Consider the following 22271-nt stretch of genomic DNA (forward strand, 5'->3'; position numbering starts at 1 on the left):
GTATACCACCCAGACCCATACTCCTACATTTACCCCTTCACCTAACACTAGGGACAATTTAGCATAGTCAATTCACCTCACCTGCACATTTTTTGGGGATTGTGGGAGGAAACCGGAGCACCCGGAGGAAACCCACGCAGACACGGGGAGAATGTGCAAACTCCACACAGAGAATCGCCTGAGGCGGGAATTGAACCCGGATCTCTGGCGCTGTGAGGCAGCAGTGCTAACCACTGTGCCACTTTGAAATCTGCCAGTTTCAATCTGTGCAATGTTGTGGGTATCACAGATGTGGCTGCAAGAGGATCAGGCCTGTGAACTAAATATCCAAGGATAGACAGGCAAATGGTCAGAGGGGTAGGGTTGACTTATTAGTAAATAAATTAAATCGATAGCAAGAAATGATTATAGAGTCAGAAGACCTAGATTCTGTGCGAGTAGAGGTGAGGAACTCCTGATTGGAGTTGTGTACAGTTCTCCTAGCAGTACTCAGGATGTAGGGAAGAAATAAATCAGGAGGTAGAAAAGGTATACAAGAAAGGCACTATTACAATAATCATGAGAACTTCAATATGCAACTAGACTGGGAAAATCGGGTTGGTAGTGGATCTCTAAGGATTTTGTGAAATGTCTATAAATTTTTTTTTTGGAGCAGCTTGTAGTAGAGCCTTGGGCAATAGGCAATTCTGGATTTTGTGATTTATAATGAGGCAGGCTTGATTAGGGAGTAAAGGTGAAGGAACCCATAGGGAGCAGTGACCATAATATGCAAGCAGAAGTCATGCAGAAAGTAGTACAGTGCTGGTCTGAGGCAGCGGAAGAGCTGTTCTGGGACTACCTGGAATTGATATATTCAAGTATTCAGCAGCTAACCTAGGTGAGTACGCCACCATCATCACTGACTTCATTAGCAAGTGTGTAGAGGACTGCGTGCCATAGAAGGCAATCCATACGTTCCTCAACTGGAAACCATGGATGAACGAGACAGTCTATTGTCGACTGAAAAATGTGTTGCTGGAAAAGCGCAGCAGGTCAGACAGCGTCCAAGGAGCAGGAGAATCGACGTTTCAGGCATAAGCCCTTCTTCAGGAAGATGCCCGAAACGTCGATTCTCCTGCTCCTTGGATGCTGCCTGACCTGCTGTGCTTTTCCAGCAACACATTTTTCAGCTCTGATCTCCAGCATCTGCAGTTCTCACTTTCTCCTAGTCTATTGTCTACTGAAGACCAGGCATGCAGCGTTTAAGTCAGACAACCCAGACCTTTACAGTAAATGATATGACCTCAGCAAGATCATTAAAGATGCCAAGAGGCAATACTGGACTAAGGTAGAGACCTAAACTAACCATATGACACCCGTACTCTGAGGCAAGGCCTGCATGACGTGACTGGCTACAAAATTAAGCAGAACACTATAGCAGGCAAAAATACATCCCTCCCTGATGTGCTCAATGCTTTGTATGCTCGGTTTGAGCAGAAGGTCAGTGAAACTGTGTCATCTGCCCCGACAGCCTCAGACACACCTGCCTTCTTGAGAGTGAACCCACAGAAAGTGAAAAAGAAGGAAAGATGGAATCCCTGGCCGTGTACTTAGATCCTGTGTGGACCAGCAAGTGGGAATATTTGCTGACATCTTTAACCTTTCCTTGCTATAATCTGAAGTCACCACCTGCTTCAAGAAGACCATCACCATCCTGATACTATAGAAGACACAATGCACATGCCACAGTGACTACCACTCGGTGGCTGTGATCTCTATAATAAAGAAGTGCTTAGCGAGGTTAGTCATAGCTCACATTAACTCTAACCTCCCAACCTGCCTCCATCCTTTGCAATTTGCCTACCAGCGCAACCGGTCCATGGCAGACACTGTTTCCATCGCCCTATCGCTCATCCCTGGAGCAACTGGATAATAAGGATACCCACGTCAGGCTTCCACTTATTGACGACAGCTCTGCTTTCAACATTATAATCCCACACAAACTAATGTCCAGACTTTGAGACCTAGGTCTCTGCTCCATCTTCTGCAACTGGATCCTTGACTTCCTGACCCACAGCAATCCGTGAAGATAGGCAACAGCACCTCCTCCATGAAAATCCTCAACACCAGCACCCCACAAGGATGCATACTCAGCCCCCTACCATACTCCCTATGTACTCGTGCCTGTATGACAAAATTTCATCCAAACTCGTTCTACAAGTTTACTGACAACACTACTGTTGTAGGCCGGATATTAAACAGTGCTGAGACAAAATGTAGGAAAGATAGGGTGCTTGGTGACATGGTGCAAAGATAACAATCTTTCCATCAACGTCAGCAAACCCAAAGAGCTGATCATCGACTATAGGAAGCCTCTCTCGACGTCAATGGAGCTGGCATGAAGGTGGTCGAAACCGTCACGTTCCTAGGAGTGACAATCACCAAAAATCTGTCCTGGACCACCCATATTGATGTGATGGTCAAGAAGGCACAACAATGCCTCTTCTTCCTCAGGAAGTGAAGGAAATTTGGCATGTCCATAAGGGCCCTTATCAACTTTTACAGATGCACCATAGAAAGCATTTTATCCGGATGCATCATAGCTTGGTACAGCAATTACTTTGCCCAGGACTGTTAGAAACTACAGGAAGTTGTGAACACAGCGCAGACCATCACACAAGCCAACCTTGCCTCTATTGATTCTATCAACACTTCTTGTTGCCAGGGAAAGGTAGCCAACATCATCAAAGACTCCTCCCAACCAGTTATCTCTTCCAACCTCTTCTTTATGGCAGAAGTTACAAAAGTTTAAACACATGTATCAACATGTTCAAGAATAGTTTCTTTCCCGCCGTTGTTAGACTGCTGAATGGACATCTCAAATTTCAGACCTAATGTTTATGTTGCTTTTTGTGCACTTTCTTTGCAGCCATAACTTTGTATTCCTTGCTCTGTTCAATCACCCTATGATCTTTGTGTCTTTGTATGTTATGATCTGCTGTACTGCAGGCAAAACAAAACTTTTCACTGTACTTAGGTACATGTGGCAATAAATCAATCAAAATGTGATAGAATTTACCCTGCAGTTTGAGAGGGAGAAGATTGAATCAGGTATAATATTATTACAATTAAGTAGAGGTAACTACAAAGATATATGGGAAGCCAGAGTTGATTGGAAGAGAAGCCTAGCAAGGACGATAGTGGAGCCACATGGTAGAACTTTCTGGATGTAATTTGGATGGCACTATAGAAATCCAAAGGAAAGAGAAACATACCAAAGGGAGGATGAAGCAACCATGGGAAACGACGGAAATTAGGAACAGCAATTTGGCAAAATGAAAGCATACACTGTGATGAAGATTAGTGGGAAATCAGTGGATTGTGAAACCTTCAAAAACCAGCATAGGATAACTGAAAAGGCAATAAGGTGGGGAAAAGTTGCAGGAGTTTTTTTTTAGATAGCTGAAAGGTAAGAGAGAGCTGAAAATGTGTTGCTGGAAAAGCGCAGCAGGTCAGGCAGCATCCAGGAACAGGAGAATCGACGTTTCGGGCATAAGCCTTTCTTCAGGAAACACATTTTCCAGCAACACATTTTCAGCTCTGATCTCCAGCATCTGCAGACCTCACTTTCTCCTGAAAGGTAAGAGAGAGGCAGGAGTAGACATTGGACCATTGGAAAATGAGGCTGGAGAATTAGTAATAAGAATCAAAAGAAACTGAATATGTACTTTACATGAGTCTTCACAGGAAGACACCAGCAACACAACAAAACATGAAGAGAATTGGGGCCAGAGGTCAGTGTAGTGGCTGTCACCTGAGGTGAAGGTGTTGGGGAAGCTGAGAGGTCTGAACGCAGATAATTCATCCGTACTGGATGGGCTACACCCAGGGTTCTGAATGAGATAACTGAGGAGATTATAGAGACATAGTGGTGATCTTTCAGGAATCGCTGGAGTCCGGGAGGGTCGAGAGACAGGAAAATGGCTAACATAATTCCTCTGTTTAAGAAGGGAGAGATGCAGAAGACAGGAAACCATAGTCTGGTTAGCCTGACCTCGGTCGTGAATAAGATTTTAGTGTTCGTTATTAAGAATGAAATTGCACAATATTTGGAAATGCATGGTAAAATAGTGTGGAATCAGCACAGCTTCGTAAGGGGAGGTCATGTCTGACAAATCTGTTAGAATTCTTTGTAGAGACAATGGACGTGGTCTATTTGGATTTCCAGAAGGACTTTGACAAGGTGCCACATTGGAGACTGCTAAATAAGATAAGAGCCCATGGTGTTAGGGTGAGGTACTGGCATGGGTAGAGGATTGGCTGACTGGCAGAAGGCTGAGAATGGGGATAAAGAACTCTTCCTTTGAATAACAGTTGTGACTAAGTGGAGTTCCACAGAGGTTTGTGTTGGGACTACAACTATTAACGTTAAACATTAAGGATATAGACAAAGGAACTGAGGGTATTGTTGCTGAGTGAGCAGATGACACAAAGATAGAGAGAGGGAGTGGTAGTGTTGAGGAAGTGGGGAAGCTGCAGAAAGACTTCAAAATGCAAAGCAAGTAGGCAAAGAAGTGACAGTTGGAATATAATGTGAGAAAGTGTGAGGTTGTGTCCTTTAGTAGGAAGAATAGAGGTGTAATCTATTTTCTAAACTGGGAAAGGCTTTGGACATCTAAAGCACTAAGGGATCTGGGAGTTCTAGTTCAAGATTCTCTTAAGGTTAACGTGCAGGTTCACTTGGTATTTAGGAAGGCAAATGTAGTGTTTGCATTTATTTCAAGAGGGCTAGATTACAAGAGGGTAGATGTCCTGCTGAGGCTGTCTGGACTCTAGTCAGACTGCAATTGGAAAATTGTGAGCAGTTTTGGGCCCTGTATCTAAGAAAGGAAGAACTGGCACTGGAGGGATCCAGAAGAGGTTTATAAGAATGGTTATGAGAATGATCTAGTGTGCTTCCAATTAAACCTGTTGGACTATAACCTGGTGTTGGGTGATTTTTAACTTGGTTATGAGAATGAATGAATGGCTCATCATATGGGGAACAGATGATATCTGTGTGCCTGTACTTGATAGAGTTTAGAAGGATGAAGGGGAGCGTAATTGAAACGTACAGAATATCGAGAGGCCTGTATAGAGTGAACATGGAGAAGGTGTTGCCACTAGTAGGAGAGACTAGGACATAAGGGCACAACCTCAGAATGAAGAGACATTCCTTTAAAACTGAGAGGAGGAGAAATTTCTTCAGCCAGTGGGTGGTGAAGCTATGGAAGTCATTGCTGCGGATGCCAGTGGAGGCCAAGTCATTGAATGTATTTAAGACAGCGATAGGTTCTTTATTAGTTAAGGGATCGAAAGTTATGGGGAGAGATGGGAGAATGGGGTTGAGAAACATATCAGCCATGATCGAAAGGTGGAGCAGACTTGATGGGCCAAATAGCCTAATTCTGCTCCTGTATCTTATGTTCATTAGGTTCCATTAAATTGGAAAATGCTGGAGTACTCTGACCAGGATTTGGGTCATGTCACAGCTTCTGCTTATTCTGTCCAAAGTTAGAAGCCAAAACAGTCTATATTGCATACAAAAATAAACTAATTTCTCTTGTGCATTTTCTTAGCTCCTACTATGCTGTTTACCATTGCCTGGCCTAAAACTCCTACACTGTGTTACTTCTGTGACTGTGACTGCAAAATGATTGGAAGCCTGTCCAATTTTAGTGGAAGACAGTAGGTGGCCTGTGAGGACGCCCTCAATCAGCTCCAAACCTGAAAGGCTCACCCTTAGACTGAGCTATCTTGGGAAAGACAATTGTAACCAAGGTTATTTAGCTGATGAGCAATAGCAACAGAATTTGCAGAGCGGCAGGGGTGGGATCACCAGTGCTGTCATCCTTCAAGAGGACAGCAGGTTTATGCTGTACTGAACCACTACCACTGTGCTAGTTTGGTGATGGACTCCTTCGTCCTTTTTGACATTGGACATGGACTTGCTAGCAGCCAAAGTACCAGACCTTTCATTGGGTATACCCATCAGTTGTCTTCTGCAGTCTGCTCCATTGAGTTTCTCAGCTGAGTTATCGGCAACAGAAAATGTGCTGCATTATTTGGTTATGCGAAGGCCACAATTAGTGTATTGTGTCTACATCTGACCACCTCTTTTTGGGCAAGGATGTATGGGTTATTAAGAGGTTACAGAGCAGACTTGCCTGAATTGTTCTAAGTTTGAGGGATTTTAGTTGTAAAATCAAATAGGAGAATGTAGAATTGTTCTCCTTGAAGCAAAGCATGTTAAGGGAGATTTGATAGAGATGTACAAGATTATGACAGATTTGAGTTTGGTTTGGTAGGCAAGGAATAATTTCCCATTAGTTTGAGTATACGAGGCCTGGGGCAAAGAGTTTAAAGTTTTGGGCAAGACATAGAAAAGGAAGAACTTTTTTAGGCAGCACATGATAACTTCGTATTCATGAAGGGATTGGATGTGAAGGTGGATCAGTGATTTGAAACTTAAATTTGATAGATACTTGATGGAGGCAGTTTGAGGAGTGGGATTATCTGGATTGTTCCTCAGAGAACTAGCATAGGTCTGTAGAGCGGAATCATCACTTTCTGTGTTTTTAATACTCAATAACAGTTTTAGTATCTGAGCTGTAGGCTGTGAGTGTGAAAGTGAGTGCCTGCATTTCTTCTTCTTCATTGTCTTCTTGCTCTTCCACTTGTTCTTTTCAATCACTGCCTGGCCAGCTTATAGTTATTGGGTGTTTAAAAGGAGAAAAGATTGATTTCAGCAGGAAATGAGTGAAGTAAGAAGTGAATGTTTACATTGAATTAAGCTTCTAAGTCAGAAGACATTGTGGAATGAAGGATAAATGGGATGTGAGTAGGAAGAATAATTATAATGATAATTTCTATTATGTGGAGAAGCTGGAGTTGGACTGGGGTGGACAAAGTCAAAAATCAAACAATATTAGGTTATAGTCCAACAGGTTTATTTGAAATTGCAATTTCAAATAAACCTGTTGGACTATAACCCGGGTGTAATTTGATTTTTGACTTTAATTTCTATTGTTTAAGTCCTGGTGCTGCCAAAGTCCTCAGCATTTATCAGTTCATTGATCACGAACACCATCTCTGCAATGAGGTAAGGGAATGCAGCCACATCTATCCTTGGATCCTGCCACCTTCAACTGCCCTCAAACTCAATGTGCTGTGTGGGCCAAGGCCAGTCAAAGAAGGCTCATCAGAGCGCAGTAAGTTTATTTCTCTGCCTTCCACTACACCTAAGAGCAGACCTAAATTTCGCAGCTGGGGTGGAGAGAGGTTGCAGTTGGTGTTTGGCTGACAGACTTGGTCATATCAAGGTCATATCAAGACCTGCTGTGTGTCCTGTCCATATGTCCGCTTACCACTCTCAGTTTGAACTTTCACAAGCATTATGATCACGGGGATGAGCGGTGGTCGAGGTGGTGTGTGGAGGGTCTATCCATCTCTGTACCTAGGGAAGAAGCTTCTGGGGGTCCTTTGTGTTGGTCCACATGCTCGGGTGAAGACCTTCCCACTGCAGCTTGCAGACCCTACAATAGAGGTACCATTACCCCAAAAAGGGTCAAGCAACATTTGCACTACACAAGTGTCAGACAGCAACCATAAGCAACAGGTGAGAATCTAATCATAATCCCATGACATTCATTCGCCTTTCATTACTTTCCCTGCTGCTATTAACATCCTTGCAGTTACTGTCAATGTTATACAGCTGCAGAAGGGAAAGAATGCTTTGTCAGGTGGGTATCTCTTAACTTGTAATGATCTGCTGTTTCCTTTGTGAGTTATTTTCACTGTCCATGTGTATAGCTATACAAGATTAACGGTTGTGGAGAAAAGTATCTGTCATTAATGTGATGGATAACTATGATTGATTGACGGCTTCTTGAGAAAGTAAGAGGGCCAATGATGAATACAGCTATTGCTGTATTCCTAGCCTCTAACTTGTGCTTGTAGCCACAATGTTTATATAGCTGATGCAATTCAGCTTCTAGTTGGATATTATCTTCATCAAACCATTTAGAGATGCTATTACAAACCTCGTAGAGCAGGAGGAACTTGAATCCAGGACTCCTGGTTCATAGCTAGAGGAATTACCACAAAAGCTCCCTCAAAGAGCTGACACAGCATGCTACAGGTATTTTTAATTAACTTGTTAAGATTTGTTATGATACACCCCAATGCCTTCTGGATCAGATGTAGGATTACTACCTCAAGAGACCTAGCAAGTTTCTGGTTAGTGGTAAGCTACAGGATGTTGAACACCTTTTTCTTTGGTTGGTGATTCAAGGCCAGGACTAGCAGGTGATTTTGATTCCTCTATGAGGCCACAGCTCCGCCAACTTACCAAAATCGTGTGTGGTTTGAATTTGCCTATGGGCTTGCTTCCTCCATATGTCTCCTCAGTTGCCTAATATTGACAGAAACTAGAATGGGTGTGGAATTCCGAAACCAGTTCCTCCCACCATTCTTAAACACCTACTGAGTTGACCTACTTTGGCAAAAATACAGGCACTGCTCTTGTTGTTTTTATGCTTGTATCACTTAATCCTGTACTGTGATTTGGGTGTCCATTTTCAGGGACTACTGAGTTTCACTAGCTTATATCCTCAGTTTCTATGATGCATAACCACTTGAAAACCAACCTATCAAAGGTAATTATGTACTCTATATCAGCAATCTTCATGACCTGTGGACACAGGTACATATCTATAATGATCATATGGGATGTAGAGATAATTGGCAATGTACTCCAATTTTAACTTGATAAATATTAGTCAAATTGCATTCTCACCTGCAATAGAACACTTTTAATTGATTTTTCTGATTAGACCAAGTGAGTTTCTTCCTGCAGACTGCAGGAAATGCCCTTGTCACCCATAACCACTAACAACTTCACAATTAAGATAGTAAAACTGAAATGCTATTCATAGCATGTGTTGAGGGAGAATTAAGAGTTAATGCTTTGAGTCCAATATGACTTCTTCAGAGCAAAAGAGGATAGGAAAACCAACAGATTCTATATTGTAAAAAGGAAGTGGAAAGAGAAGGAGCAAGTGGAACAGATGGTAAGGGTTTCCAAAATAAAAGGCGAGGAAAATGCTAATGGTAGGTTGAGGAAGGATATAGATGAAGCGCAGATGTTAACTGCAGAAGATGGGCCAGCTCTTCTGAGAGCATACCTATGGAAACAAGACACTTGGAGAATTGGTATTGCAGTGGGGGGGGTGTGTGTGTGCATGCATGCACATGCATGCCTTGGGGGGTGGTGGGCTGGGTGGAGGAAACCAGGCAGTAATCAAAATGGAGGACAGAGTTCATGTTGAACTCCGAGTTCAGCCCTGAAGCTCAAAGTGCCTAAGTAGAAAATGAGGTACTGATCTTTGAGCATGCGTTGGGCATCGCTGAAACACTGCTGCGACACTAGAACAGAAGTGTTATCATGAGAACAAAATTCTGTATTGATGAGGCAGAGCATTGGGTTCATGCCTGTTGAAGGTGGCAGAATCAGAACAGATGTGGTGGTGGCTTAGTTTTTCCTCAACTGGATTCTTCTCTCCCTACCCCCTCCCTCAGAGATTAACAGAGTCTTCAACCAGGTCAGAACTACTTCCCACACTTCTTCCCCCATCTCTTTTCCTTATTCCCAGAACAACAATACAGTTCCCTTTTGTCATTATCTTCTACCCCACTAACTTTCACATGCAAATGATTATCCTCTGCATTGCCCATTCCCATCACTGTCAGGATGCACAACCAAACATATATTCCTCTCTCCTGTTAGTATTGCACAAAGAAGACTGGAGCCACAGTAACATTCTTGTCCAGTCCTCTATCCTCCCAACTCCCCTTTACCACACCTCTGTGGCACCTTTCCATGCAATCACAGAAGCTGTTACACTCGCTTCTTTATTTCTTCACTCTCCAAGGCCCCAAATATACTTTCCATGTGAACCAGAGTTAGTTGTATGACTTTTAATTTAGTTCTGTATATGCTGTTCAGAATGTCATCTCCTGTACATGGTTGAAACCAAAAGTGGACTGCATGACCATTTCTTGGAAAACCTCTGCTCTGTCTGCAAGAATGGCCCCAACCTTCTGGTCAGTTGCCATTTCAATACATTATGTGGCACTCATTGTCAGTCGTGGGCCTGTTGTAGGTTCCAGTGAAGCCCAACACAAGCTGAACGAACAGCACCATTTTTCTGCTTACGTTCTTTGCAACTTTCAAGTTTCAATGATACATTCAACACTTCAGACCATGAACTTTCTCCTCCATTTTGATTATTCCCACTTCCTGCAACCTAACAACCCCCTAGTGTCTTGTTTGCAAGAGTTTGCTTTCAGCAGACCAGATCTATTTTGTACAATTAACAACTGCTCTTCATGTATGCCACTCACGTACCTACCATGAGCACACCCCTTCCCTTCCCTTTTGCTCTGGACATCCTTACCATCTGTCGTCCCACTTGCTCCTCCCACTTCACATTACAGCAAAAAACTCAGTGGTTTTTCAAGCTCCTTCAGTTCTGAAGAATAGTCATTTTGCATTCAAAGCATGAGCTTGGTTTCTATCTATAAATGTTGCCAGATTTATAAAGTTACTTTGTATTTTATATCTTCAACATGCGCAGTATTTTGCTTTTGCTATTAGTATGGGCAACAAATGCTTGTATAGCCAGCCACCCCAACATCCTGAGAATTTGTTTTGAAAATTTGGTGGTAAATCTGTTGAAAACTAAATATTACGATAAGAAAAAAGTGGACAAAATAATGTTTTATCACATTTCATTGTTTTACTGACTCTATATCTCTGTCTTTTTTCCAGTTGGACATTCTCCCTTGATTCAGAATCTAAGTACAAAAGGTAACCACACATATGTGTTATAATGTAAATTCAGTTTCTGAAATATCATTGAGTTTAATTGATTTGTGACATTTTCATGAAAGCTAACAAGGAAAAGAGCATAATTATTAAAACATTTCCAATAATCTCCTTACATGATTTTAAAAAGACCTACTGTATGCCTGTAAATTTATTCTGAGAAATATAATTTATTTTTGTGTAAATTAGAAACCATTTATTTCTACTGTTATAATAAACAACAGCCTAGATTGTACAGTGGCTCAGTCGCTCCCCTTCTACTTTCATCTGAGTGACAATGATTGTAACAGGACTAGATAGGGTAAACGTAGAAAGGATATTCCTGATGACCAGAACAAGGGGCCACAGTCTGAGGGTAAGAGGCCATTTAGGACTGAGAGGAAGAGAAATATCATCTCAGAGATTTGATGACCTGTGGAATTCTCTTCCACAGAAAGTGATAGAGGCTAAAACATTGGATGCTTTCAAAAAGGAGATAGATATAGTTCTTCGGACAAAAGGGATCAAAGAGTGTTGGGCAAAGTAGCAACAGGATACTGAGTTGTCTGATCAGCCATGATCATATTAATTGCTGGAGTAAGCATGAAGAGCCGAATAACTTATTCCTGCTCCTAATTTCTACGTTTCTTTGTTTGCAAGTCAGTTTGCTGAAAGTAGCAGGAAATGAAACTATGGCTTCGGTCAGTTCGAATAGTATCTGACAATACATCTATTCACTTTCTTTATTGTTTGGTTCATGGAAAATCATTTATTGCCTTTCCCTAATTTCCCACTGGACAGTTGAGAGTCCAGTCATATTGTTCACGACCTGGAGTCACAGGCCAGACCAGGTAAGGATGGCAGATTTTCTTCCCTGAAGGCCATTTATGAACAAGGTGGCTTTAGGCTAGCTTCTTATTCCAGATTTTTACTGAATTCAAATTTCACCATCTGCCAGGTTGGGATTCAAACCTGTCTCTAAAACATTAGCCTGTGTTCTGGATTACTAGTTCAGTGGAATTACCACTTCACCACTGCCTCTCCTGAACTACGATTCTGTGAATTATGCAAACTTTGTTAATATTTTGTGACCTGAATTGAGAACATCCATTATACCTTAGTGAATCAATTGCTACATACAGTGTGCTTATAAATTCCTTGTGCAATTTTGAGCTTGGATAATTTTGGGTAGAATGTTTTGTAATTGCTAACTGATTTCCCAAGCGGTGCATTTTTGATGCAATGAACAGTGGATTTCTTACCACAACCATCCTAATCTCCTAGCCATAACACACATTTTCTCAACAATAACTGTTTGTTTGTTTGAATTATAACAACAACTCACATTCATAAGACTTATGAATTACGCTTTCATATACCATTCACAGTTTGTTCCCATCATGTGTACGTCCAAAGAACCCAAAGATTACATTTCTCTGAGGACTGTATAAACACCCTCTGTTAATTTTCTGGACTAATTTTGCTTCTGGTTCAGTTGCCAGCTTGCTTTTTGCTCTCTGAGAAAAAAAAGTTTGATATTTGAGTTTTAGTTTGGTCTCTTGTTTCCATTCCTTTCATTCTTTGGTAAGAGGGTGATATTTTTAAGATGTCCTTACAGGATTGCCATTCTTAAAGATGTATTAATCAGTGTAAATTCTTCTGTGTCATTTATTACAACAACGAAATAAGAGATGCTAAATATTATGATATATGGAGGGGTGATCAAAAATTTGGTCAAAGTGTGGGATTTTTGAGTGTCTTAAATTAGAAGGAAGTTTTATGAACTGCAGAACATGGGAAGAAAGGATGAACACATGGTTGGTAATGAAGCAATGGAGGGGATGCACAAAGTCTTGAGCCAGGGAATTATGCATTCCATAGGGGAGCAGAAGTAATACAGAGAGGTGAAACTATGAAAGGATTTCATCATGAGGCATTGAATTTTAAACTGGAGACTTTGAACTAGGAAGAACAGGGGTGGTAGGTCCTGAGTAGGATTCAGTAAGCTAATGTTTCCTGATTGCAGAGGATGAAGACCAATGATTAAACAACCTCTACCCATTTATTGTGCGTAGAACATCTTAGACCTATGTGCTATTCATTCCTTAATGTGCCTCAGATTGATGCACTTGTATTGACTTGATCACAAGATCTTAACACTAAACTCTTCAGCCATCTAACCTTTCCAGTCAGGAATTTTGGGCTATCTTAACCGTTGTGTAGGAGTGATTAATGCACAGGGAAGAGTTTCACATGAATGGAGGCAAGAAAGACTTGAAAGTCATTCTTTGTTACAAAGAATTTACTGGCAGATAATCAGATACCAAGATTGGAAATATGTAAGGGAGCTGGAATCAGTTGTGATGATACAACAGGTTATGACAGAGACTGAAGACATTTTTTTCACTTGTGGAAACTGTGACACATCCATCACTGGATATTGGAGTTAATGGCAATTCAGGAGGGGGAAGGGGAACTTTTTGCTAGTTGGATGAATATCTGGCAGAAAGAAAGATGGTTGTGGTTGTTGAAGGTCCGTCATTTCAGCTCGAGGATATAGAAGAATACAGCGCAGTACAGGCCCTTTGGCCCTCGATGTTGCGCCGATCTGCTAGTTGGATGAATATCTGGCAGAAAGAAAGATGGTTGTGGTTGTTGAAGGTCCGTCATTTCAGCTCGAGGATATCTCTGCATGTTTTCCTCAGCATAGTGTCCTAGGCCAAACCACCTTCAGCTGCTTCATTAATGACTTTCCCTCCATCATAAAGTGGGGATATTCACTGGTTGATTGTGCAATAGCCAGCACTATTCATGACTCCTCAGACACTGAAGCAGTCCATTTTCAAATGCAGCAAGACCTGAACAAGAACCAGGTTTGAGTTGATAAGTGGCAAGTAATACTTGATAGTGAAAATTCTGCAGTGATAATGCCATTATATGTCAAGGGGTGATGATTAGATTCCATTCTTTTGGAGATGGTCATTATTAGGCATGTGTATGGCTTGAAGTTTTTTCACTCATTCATTCATTCATTCATGAGATACAAGCAACTCTAACAGGGCCAGCATGTATTGCCCATCCCTAGTTCTCCTTGAGAAGGTGATAGTGAGCTGTTGTCTTGAATTGTTACAGCCCATGTGCTTTTCGAGCAGGCTTAATGCCACCTTCATAAGGGCAATTTGGGATGGACAGTAAATGTTGATTCAGTCAATGACACCCATGTCCCATGAATGAATTTTAAAACAAATTGAATCTCACAATTGCCCAGCAATGACTATCTGCAACAGGAGAAAATCCAATCACCATCCCTTGATATCCAGTGACATTATCATTGGAAAATAGAGTCAGAGTCATTCAGTGCAGAAGCAGACCCTTCAGCCCAACTCATCCGTGCTAACTAGGTTTTCTAAACTGTACTGGTTCATTTATGTGCACTTGGTCCATATCCTCCTATACCTTTTTTATCTAAGTACCTGAACAAATTGTAGTGAATGGAATGAGGTCAGCCAAGTGGGCCTCACAGACCCAATCACTGAGCCCTGGCTGACATATATAAACAAGAGTGTTAGACATTCTGAGAGCTGGCTCTCAAGAGCAGTTTCAAGTACTACGAGTATGTAAATAAAAAGTGACTTGGAGATGTGATATCAGGTTCTATGGAGTTATTTCACAAAAGTCTTTTAATGTTGTAATTTTACTCACCTCAACCACTTCCTCTGGCAGCTAATTCCATATGTGCATCACCCTCTGTGGAAAAAGTTATCCTAAAGTCCCTTTTACATCTTCCCCTCTCACCTTAAAGTTATGCCCCCTAATGTTGGACTCCCCTACCCTGTGAAAAAGATCTTGACTATGCATCTTATCTATGCCCTTACTAACCATGCCTCCTATATTTTCATCCAAATCATTAATATAAATGACAAACAACAGTGGACCCAGCATGATCCCTGCGGCATACTACTGGCCAAAGTCCTCCAGTCTGAACACAACCCTCTACTACCATCCTCTGTCTCTTACCGTAAAGCCAATTTGGTATCAGTTGGCTGGCTGTCCTTGGATCCCATGTGATCTAACCTTACTAATCAGTATACTACATGGAACTTCTTTGAAGGCCTTACTAAAGACTATGTTGAAAACATCTACTGCTCTGCCTTCATCTATCATCTTGATCACCTCCTCAAAAAAAACCTCAAGTTTGAGAGAGTCTTTCCCACATAAAAGGATCCCTACTATCAACATCATGTTGGTTACCATTGACCAGAAATTGAATGTGCCCAGCCATATATACACATACTGTAGCTACAAAAACAGGTCAAGATGAGGAATTCTGTGGCGAGTAACTCTGTTTCCTCAATGCCTGTTTACTATCTATAAGGCACAAATCAAGAATGTGATGGAAAACTTTCCGCTTTCCTGGATGGGTGCAACTCCAATAACACTCATTCAGGACAAAGCAGCTGCTTGATTGGCACCTCATCCATCACCTTAAGTATTCACTCCCTTCTTCACTAATGCAGAGTGGCAGCAGAGGATGCCATGTACAAGATGCACTGTAGCAACTCATCAAGGCTCGCCTTGACAGTACTTTCCAAACCCACAACCTATGCAGCCTAGAAGGACAAGGACAGCAGATGAATGGGGGCATGACAATCTTATTTTTCCCAAGATATGTGTCATTCTGACTTGGAACTATATCTTCGTACTTCACTGCTGCTAGGTAAAATTTTCAGAATTCCCTTCCGAACAGCACTGTGGGTATTCCAACACTAGATATACCACCTTCCAGGGCAATTACAGATGGGCAATAAATGCTGGCCTAGCCAGGATTGACCACTTTCCCTTGAATGAATAAAACAAGATCAGTCTGGACCTGCACAGGAATCCATCTCCCCTATTAAAAAAGGCATAACTAAAAGCTCTCCAAACCTCGCTCATGTGGTACTGATCACTTTGATCCCACTAACTTAACCTCTCATTTCTAGTTGATCAAGTTAAAGCAGTCACAATTTAAGAACATAAGAACAAGGTGCAGGAGTAGGCAATTCAGCCCCTTGAACCTGATGTGCCATTTAATACAAGCCCCTCATCTTGGCTTCAACTTCACTCACCTGCCCACTCGCCATAATCCTTTAACCTGTTTCTAATCAAAAAAAATTTCATAAGTCTTAGAGTCATAGAGAAATATAGCCTCAGAAATTGACCCTTCAGTCCAACTCCTCCATGCCGACTAGATCTCTGAAATTACGTTAGTCCCATTTGCCAGCACTTGGCCCATATCCCTCTAAACTCTTCCTATTCATATACTCATCCAGATGCCTTTTAAATGTTGTAATTGTACAAGCATCCACCACTTCCTCTGGTAGTTCATTCCATACATGCACCACCTTCTGTGGGAAAACATTGCCCCTTAGGTCTCTTTCCCCTCTCATCATAAGCCTATGCCATCTAGTTTTGGACTCCGCCCCCCACACAACCCCCACCACAGGGAAAAGACCTTGTCTATTTACCCTATCCATGCCCCTCATAATTTTGAAAACCTCTATCAGGTCACCCCTCAGCCTCTAACGCTCCAGGGAAAACAGTCCCAGCCTGTTCAGCCTCTCTCTATAGCTCAAATCCTCCAACCCTGGCACATCCTTGTAAGTCTTTTCTGAACCCTTTCAAATTTCACAACATCCTTCCAATAATAAGGAGACCAGAATTGCATGCAATATTGCAACAGTGGCCTAACCAATGTCCTGTATACTTGCAACATGACCTCCCAACTCCTGTACTCAATACTCTGATCAATAAAGGAAAGCATACCAAATGCTTTTTTCATTACCCCGTCTGCCTGCAACTCCACTTTCGAGGAATTGTGAACCTGCACCCCAAGGTCTCTATGTTCAGTAACACTCCCCAGGATCTTACCATTAAGTGTATGTTGATAAAATATGGAGCTGGAAAAGCACAGCAAATCATGCAGCAATAGAGGAGCAGGAAAGTCGATGTTTCAGGTTGGGACCCTTCATCAGGACTGGGGAGGTGGAAGGGAGCCCAGAAATAAATACAGGCGGGGGGGGGGGGAAGGGCTGGGTATTTAGTGTTTAATTCCTGCCTTAATTTGCCTTTCCCAAAATGCAGTACCTCACATTTATCTAAATCAAACTCCATCTGCTACTCATGGCCCATTGACCCATCTGATCAAGATCCCGTTGTACTCTGACGTAACCTTTTGCTATCCACTACACCTCTAATTTTGATGTCATCTGAAAACTTACTACATCCTACCTGCATCCACCTAAAGCCATCTCACTCACCTTTCCCCAGGCCCCACCCCCCCCATTTATTTTGCAGCTCTCTTCCCCTCCCCCAGGCCTGATGAAAGATTCTGACTTGAAACATCAGTGCTACTTCTCCTCTGCTGCTTGACCTGCTGTGCTTTTTCCAGCTCCAATCCTTATCTACTGACTCTCCAGCACCTGTAGTTCTCACTGTCTCTAAACTAACTAATAACCACCTGATGAAGAAGCAGCATTTTGAAAGCTAGTGCTTTCAAATAAACCTGTTGAACTTTAACTTAGTGTTGTGTGATTTTTAACTTTGCATACCTCCTATGTTCACATCCAAATTATATATATAATGTTGAAAAGTAGTGGACCCAGCACCGACCCTTGTGGGACTACAAGTTTTAACTTTTCCAATTCATCAGTACTGATTTCTAATCGCTCCCGCAGTCATCTCATGGTTGTCTGTGGGAGTCTTCTGGGCTATGTGCTATTGCTATTACTGTGATCATCTTAGGCCGCCTTTCCTAATTTGTTATATGTTTCTTTAAAAACTTTTTGGGCCCTGGAACTGATGGTCCAGAACCAGGATCAGTTGCTACAGAATTCTGTCCATTTGAACCATTTTTTTGAAAAGGTATTGTCTGAGCTTGACTTATTTTGCTAGCACGCATATAATTCTTGGGTTCCTTACTGGATTTCTCTTCAACTTTTAAAAATTAAAAAAAAAATTTTATAAGGTGTTGAAATATAGAGTAAACTTTCCTCCACTCGTTCAAACTCAAAAGTAAATTAAATTGAAATCCCCTCAGCTTCATCTCCATTGAACGCTTCCAGGACAGGGACAATGATTTAAAACTCAAAGAAGAATTTCTTCTCCTTGTTGCCACTGAAAATAAATAAAGTAAAACTCCCCTCACTGACCCTATCAAAAACATCTGGGAAAAGGATGCAGGGGTTAAAATAAAAGCTCCCTGGGTTTGTTCAAGGAATCCAAAGTGTCTCTAGGGTTTCTACACAAGAGATAAGCATCTGTCCCCCTCTAGCTGACTTCCTTACAGTCCCTCTATATCCCACTACCCTTTTCCAGCTTGAGCCTTACTTGCTTTGCCGGTAGAACACCTGGCTGATGGACCAATTGTGATCAGTGCCAGAGTCTCACACAGCTGCCCTCTTTGGGTTGAACGTGCAATGTACCAGGCATGGTTGGCAGTTTGGGTTCAGAGGGCCGTAGAATCACTTCAAACCAAAGCCTCTTAACTGGGACACCAAATGTTGTCCATTACTGTTTGAACAAGTTGCAGACAATTCCAATCAGAATGTTATGAGTGACTTTGTCCATGTTTCCCACAATACCAAGGCGAATAAGAACACAAGCTGGTACCAAAGCAAAACATTCACACTTTATTAGGAATAAAATTACAATAATTTTTAATAATAAACATACTATCTGTAATCCTGTTTGGCCCCCTAAGGTTACAACACTTCCAGAGTGTCTTGTAAATGTACACAGTCGCTCTCTGCTATCTCCTCAAATATATTCAGTACTCTTGCATCTGCCACAACCCACAAATCCATCCACAACTCTTTGAGAGAAGCAATTCCTCCTCATTTTCTGTTTTAAAGCTGCAATCCGTTAGCCTAAAACTATGATCCCTCATCCTAGATTGTCCCACAGGGGAGACATCCTTTATACATCTGGTTTGTCAATCAGCTTTAGCATCTTATATAGTTCAATTAGATCTGCTTTCATTTGTCTAAACTCTGGTGAGTACAGACCTATACTGCACATTAAGACAAGTTTTTCATCTCCGGAATTAATGTAGTGACCCTTCTTTTGAAGTGTTTCTAAATCTTCTTTCCTCAAATACAGGGACCAAAACTGTACACAGTATTGCAGATGCTGTCTCACCATTACCTTGTGCATTTGCAACAACACTTTTTCTACATTTACGCACCATTCGTTTAACAATAAATGTCAAAATTTCATTTACTTTCGTTATTACCTGCTGTACCTGCATACTAGCTTTCTGTGATTCGTGCATGAGAAGACCCACATCCTTCTGCTTTAACACTTTGTGATACTACTTAGATATTTCTAAATACTGATATTTATTAAATTATGGATTCACTTGGTCTTGTGATTTAAAATCTGTTGAACATGCATTCTACCCCAATCAAGGAAACAATAAAAACGGCCTCTTCTTTATTGGTTAATAATAAAAGTTGCATCCATATTTAATTTCTATTGACCTGGTTCCTATTAAATAGGAAACCCTGGCATGCAACTAACTAATTCAAATTTCAGTTTAGTAAATCCAATTCTCAGAAGCTTTTTGTAATGTACATATTTGAAATCTGCTAGGGGTTACATTAGATAATTTCTAAAAAATACACACAGCAATTCATCTGTTCCTAACTATGGATGTTAAAGATAAAGTTGGACGAAGGGATTTAGAATTCTGGGAAGAATAGTAGTAAACGCGATGATTAGAATTGTTATGAAACTAGCAAAGGGTGATGGGAAACTCAGTGAAATTGAATAAATAGACTGAGAGTCTGAAATGTAAAAACAGATTGTAAGAGCTTTCACAGTCATATTAAAAGGAGGAGACTAGGTTCAGGAGCTTAGGAATAAATTAGAAAAATAATGAAACAAAATGTTCAGCATTACAGTCCTTCAAACAGTACTGAGCCCCGCCTGCAGTCCGCACCAGGCCTCGCGTCCAGTCTGTGCCAAACTCAACAGCTGACAGCCTGATGAGTGCCTGACCTGAAGCTCTGGGCCTACTGAAGCTAGGAGCTCAATCCACGCACTGCCACTGCTGCTGTCAACAATCCCCTGAAACTGCTCCGGCTTCCCCATGACATCAGAAAATGAAAGAAAAGACAAACACAAAGATAGAAAAGGGGAGAGAGAGAGAGAGAAAGATGTGACCGGCCTGGAACAAGTACTCCCTTACCATGCCTATGCCACCATGTTGGAGGGTTATCTTGGGGAATGAGGAAGGAGGAGAGACACTGAATAAATGTTTTTTACATCTGTTTTCACAATGGAAAATGCAATAATCTCAGAAGTAAATGGTAACTAAGGGCCTAATGAAAATGAAGGACATAAGATGAAAACCAGTAAATCCCTGGGATCTGATGGTTTGCACCTTTAAGTTCTAGGTGAGGTAGCTGCAGAAATAGTGAATGCACTTGCTCTATCCAAAATTCCCTAGATTGTAGAATGAATTATAAATTAGCATATGACTTTACTATTCTCAAAAGGAGGGAAAGTGAGATCAGGAATTACAGCTCAGTTAGCTTGACGCCAATCATCAGGAAAATGCTAGAACCTGACATTAAAGAATTCTTAACAGTGCTCTTAGAAAAATTATGATATGATCAGACAAGATCAACATGAGCTTATTAAAGAGATACATTATTGATGAATTTTATTTTAAGGAAATAGGGTAAATAAATGATATGATATACAGGATTTCCAGAGGCTTTCAGTAAAGTGGCACAGTAAATGGGAATACACAAGCTTAAGGGCTCATGAAATTGGGGGTAATATATCAGCATGGATGGAAGACTGGTTTACAGATACAAGGTAGAGAACAGGAATAAACCAGGTATTTTCATGTTGGCAAGTTGTAACTAATGGAGAAAGTGAGGACTGCAGATGCTGTAGATCAGCAACACATTATCAGCTCAAGTTGTAACTAATGGAGTGCTGCAAGTATCAGTGCTGGAACCTTAGCTATTTACAATTTATACGATTAGCTTAGACAACAGCATGGTGGCCCAGTGGTTAGCACTGCTGCCTCACATCACCAGGGTCCCAGATTCGATTCCAGCCTCGGACGACTGTCTGTGTGGAGCTTGCACATTCTCCCTGTGTCTGCGTGGGTTTCCTCCCGGTGTTCTGGTTTCCTCCCAGAGTCCAAAGATGTGCAGATTAGGTGAATTGGCCATGCTAAATTGCCTGTAGTGTTAGGTGCATTAGTCAGGGGTAAATGTAGGGGAATGGGTCTGGGTGGGTTGGTCTTCGGAGGGTCGGTGTGGACTTGTTGGGCTGAAGGGCCTGTTTCCACACTGTAGGGAATCTAAGCTAATCTAAATATCAAAATTTGCTCATGATATAAAGCAAGGTTGGTAATATAAGCTATGATGAGGACAAAAAGAGGCTGGAAAGAAATCTAAATATGTCAAGTCCATGGACAATAAGGTGGTTGGTTGAGTATAATGTGGGGAATTGTGAGGTTATTCACTGTAAATGGAAAAAGAGAATATTCTTCAATAAGTGTAAAACTTGTAAATGTTGATGTTCAGAAAGACTTAAAAATGTTTTTACAAGGCTGAAGTCACCAAGTAGGATTTTCCTTCTCAGCCTCTTCCCTCAGTTAAACCACCATCTCTCTCTAATAAGCGAGCAGCTCTATGGTCCGGTAGCTCTATGACAAGTTTACTTTTAAAAGGAACACACGAAATTGGGGGTCTGAAGCTACAGTAAGGAACGAGGAAGGTAAATAGCACCTCAGCCTTTACTAAAAGGTGATTGGGGCTAAAGTAAAGGAATCTAGCTGCAATTGTTTAGGACTTTGAGGCCAAAACTGCAATATGCTGCACAATTCTAATTTACATATCCAAGGAATGATGTGCATGCATTGGAGGCAGTACAGTAGAGGTTTACTGGATTGATTCCTGGGATAAGAGGGTTGTTCTATGATGATAGAGTTAACTCTCTGTAGTTTACAAGAATGAGAGGTGATGTCATTGAAACTACAAAATTATAAAATGGCATGAGAGGATAGACAAGGATATATGCCTTGGTTCTTTTGGGGATTCTAAAACACAGTGGCTAATCCTTTGTTTAAGGAGTGATCATTTGTGAAAGAAACTAGAGGAATTTCTTCACTTTGTGAGGAATGTTTGGAATTCTCTACCCCTGAAGCTTGTGGCTGCACTACTTATTGTTGAACATTTTGAAGATTGAGAGGCAGACTTCTGATTTTTCTGGACACAAAGACACAGAGCAACTGGGCAGGGAAATTTATCTGAGATAGAGCATCAGCGATGGTCACATTGAACGATAAAGCAGTTTCAAGGAGCCATATGGTTTACTCCTGGTT

At 41.4% G+C, this 22271-nt stretch overlaps 1 protein-coding gene across 5 annotated transcripts in view; it reads left to right on the forward strand.

The window, feature by feature from the left end:
• Window positions 1-22271, forward strand: part of rtn1a (reticulon 1a) — a 234042-nt gene that overhangs the window by 55947 nt on the left and 155824 nt on the right. For 3 of the 5 annotated variants that reach the window (XM_043697266.1, XM_043697271.1, XM_043697269.1), the window contains exon 2: window positions 10850-10888. The exons of 1 other annotated variant lie outside the window; for it this stretch is intronic. In XM_043697266.1, the coding sequence (XP_043553201.1) occupies window positions 10850-10888 (39 nt within the window). Of the gene's footprint in view, window positions 1-8135; window positions 8159-10849; window positions 10889-22271 lie in introns of those variants that run through there. One more of the 5 variants, XM_043697270.1, reaches the window with a different exon arrangement.

This window comes from Chiloscyllium plagiosum, chromosome 10 (genome assembly GCF_004010195.1).
Source record: "Chiloscyllium plagiosum isolate BGI_BamShark_2017 chromosome 10, ASM401019v2, whole genome shotgun sequence".
Lineage (NCBI taxonomy): Eukaryota > Metazoa > Chordata > Chondrichthyes > Orectolobiformes > Hemiscylliidae > Chiloscyllium > Chiloscyllium plagiosum.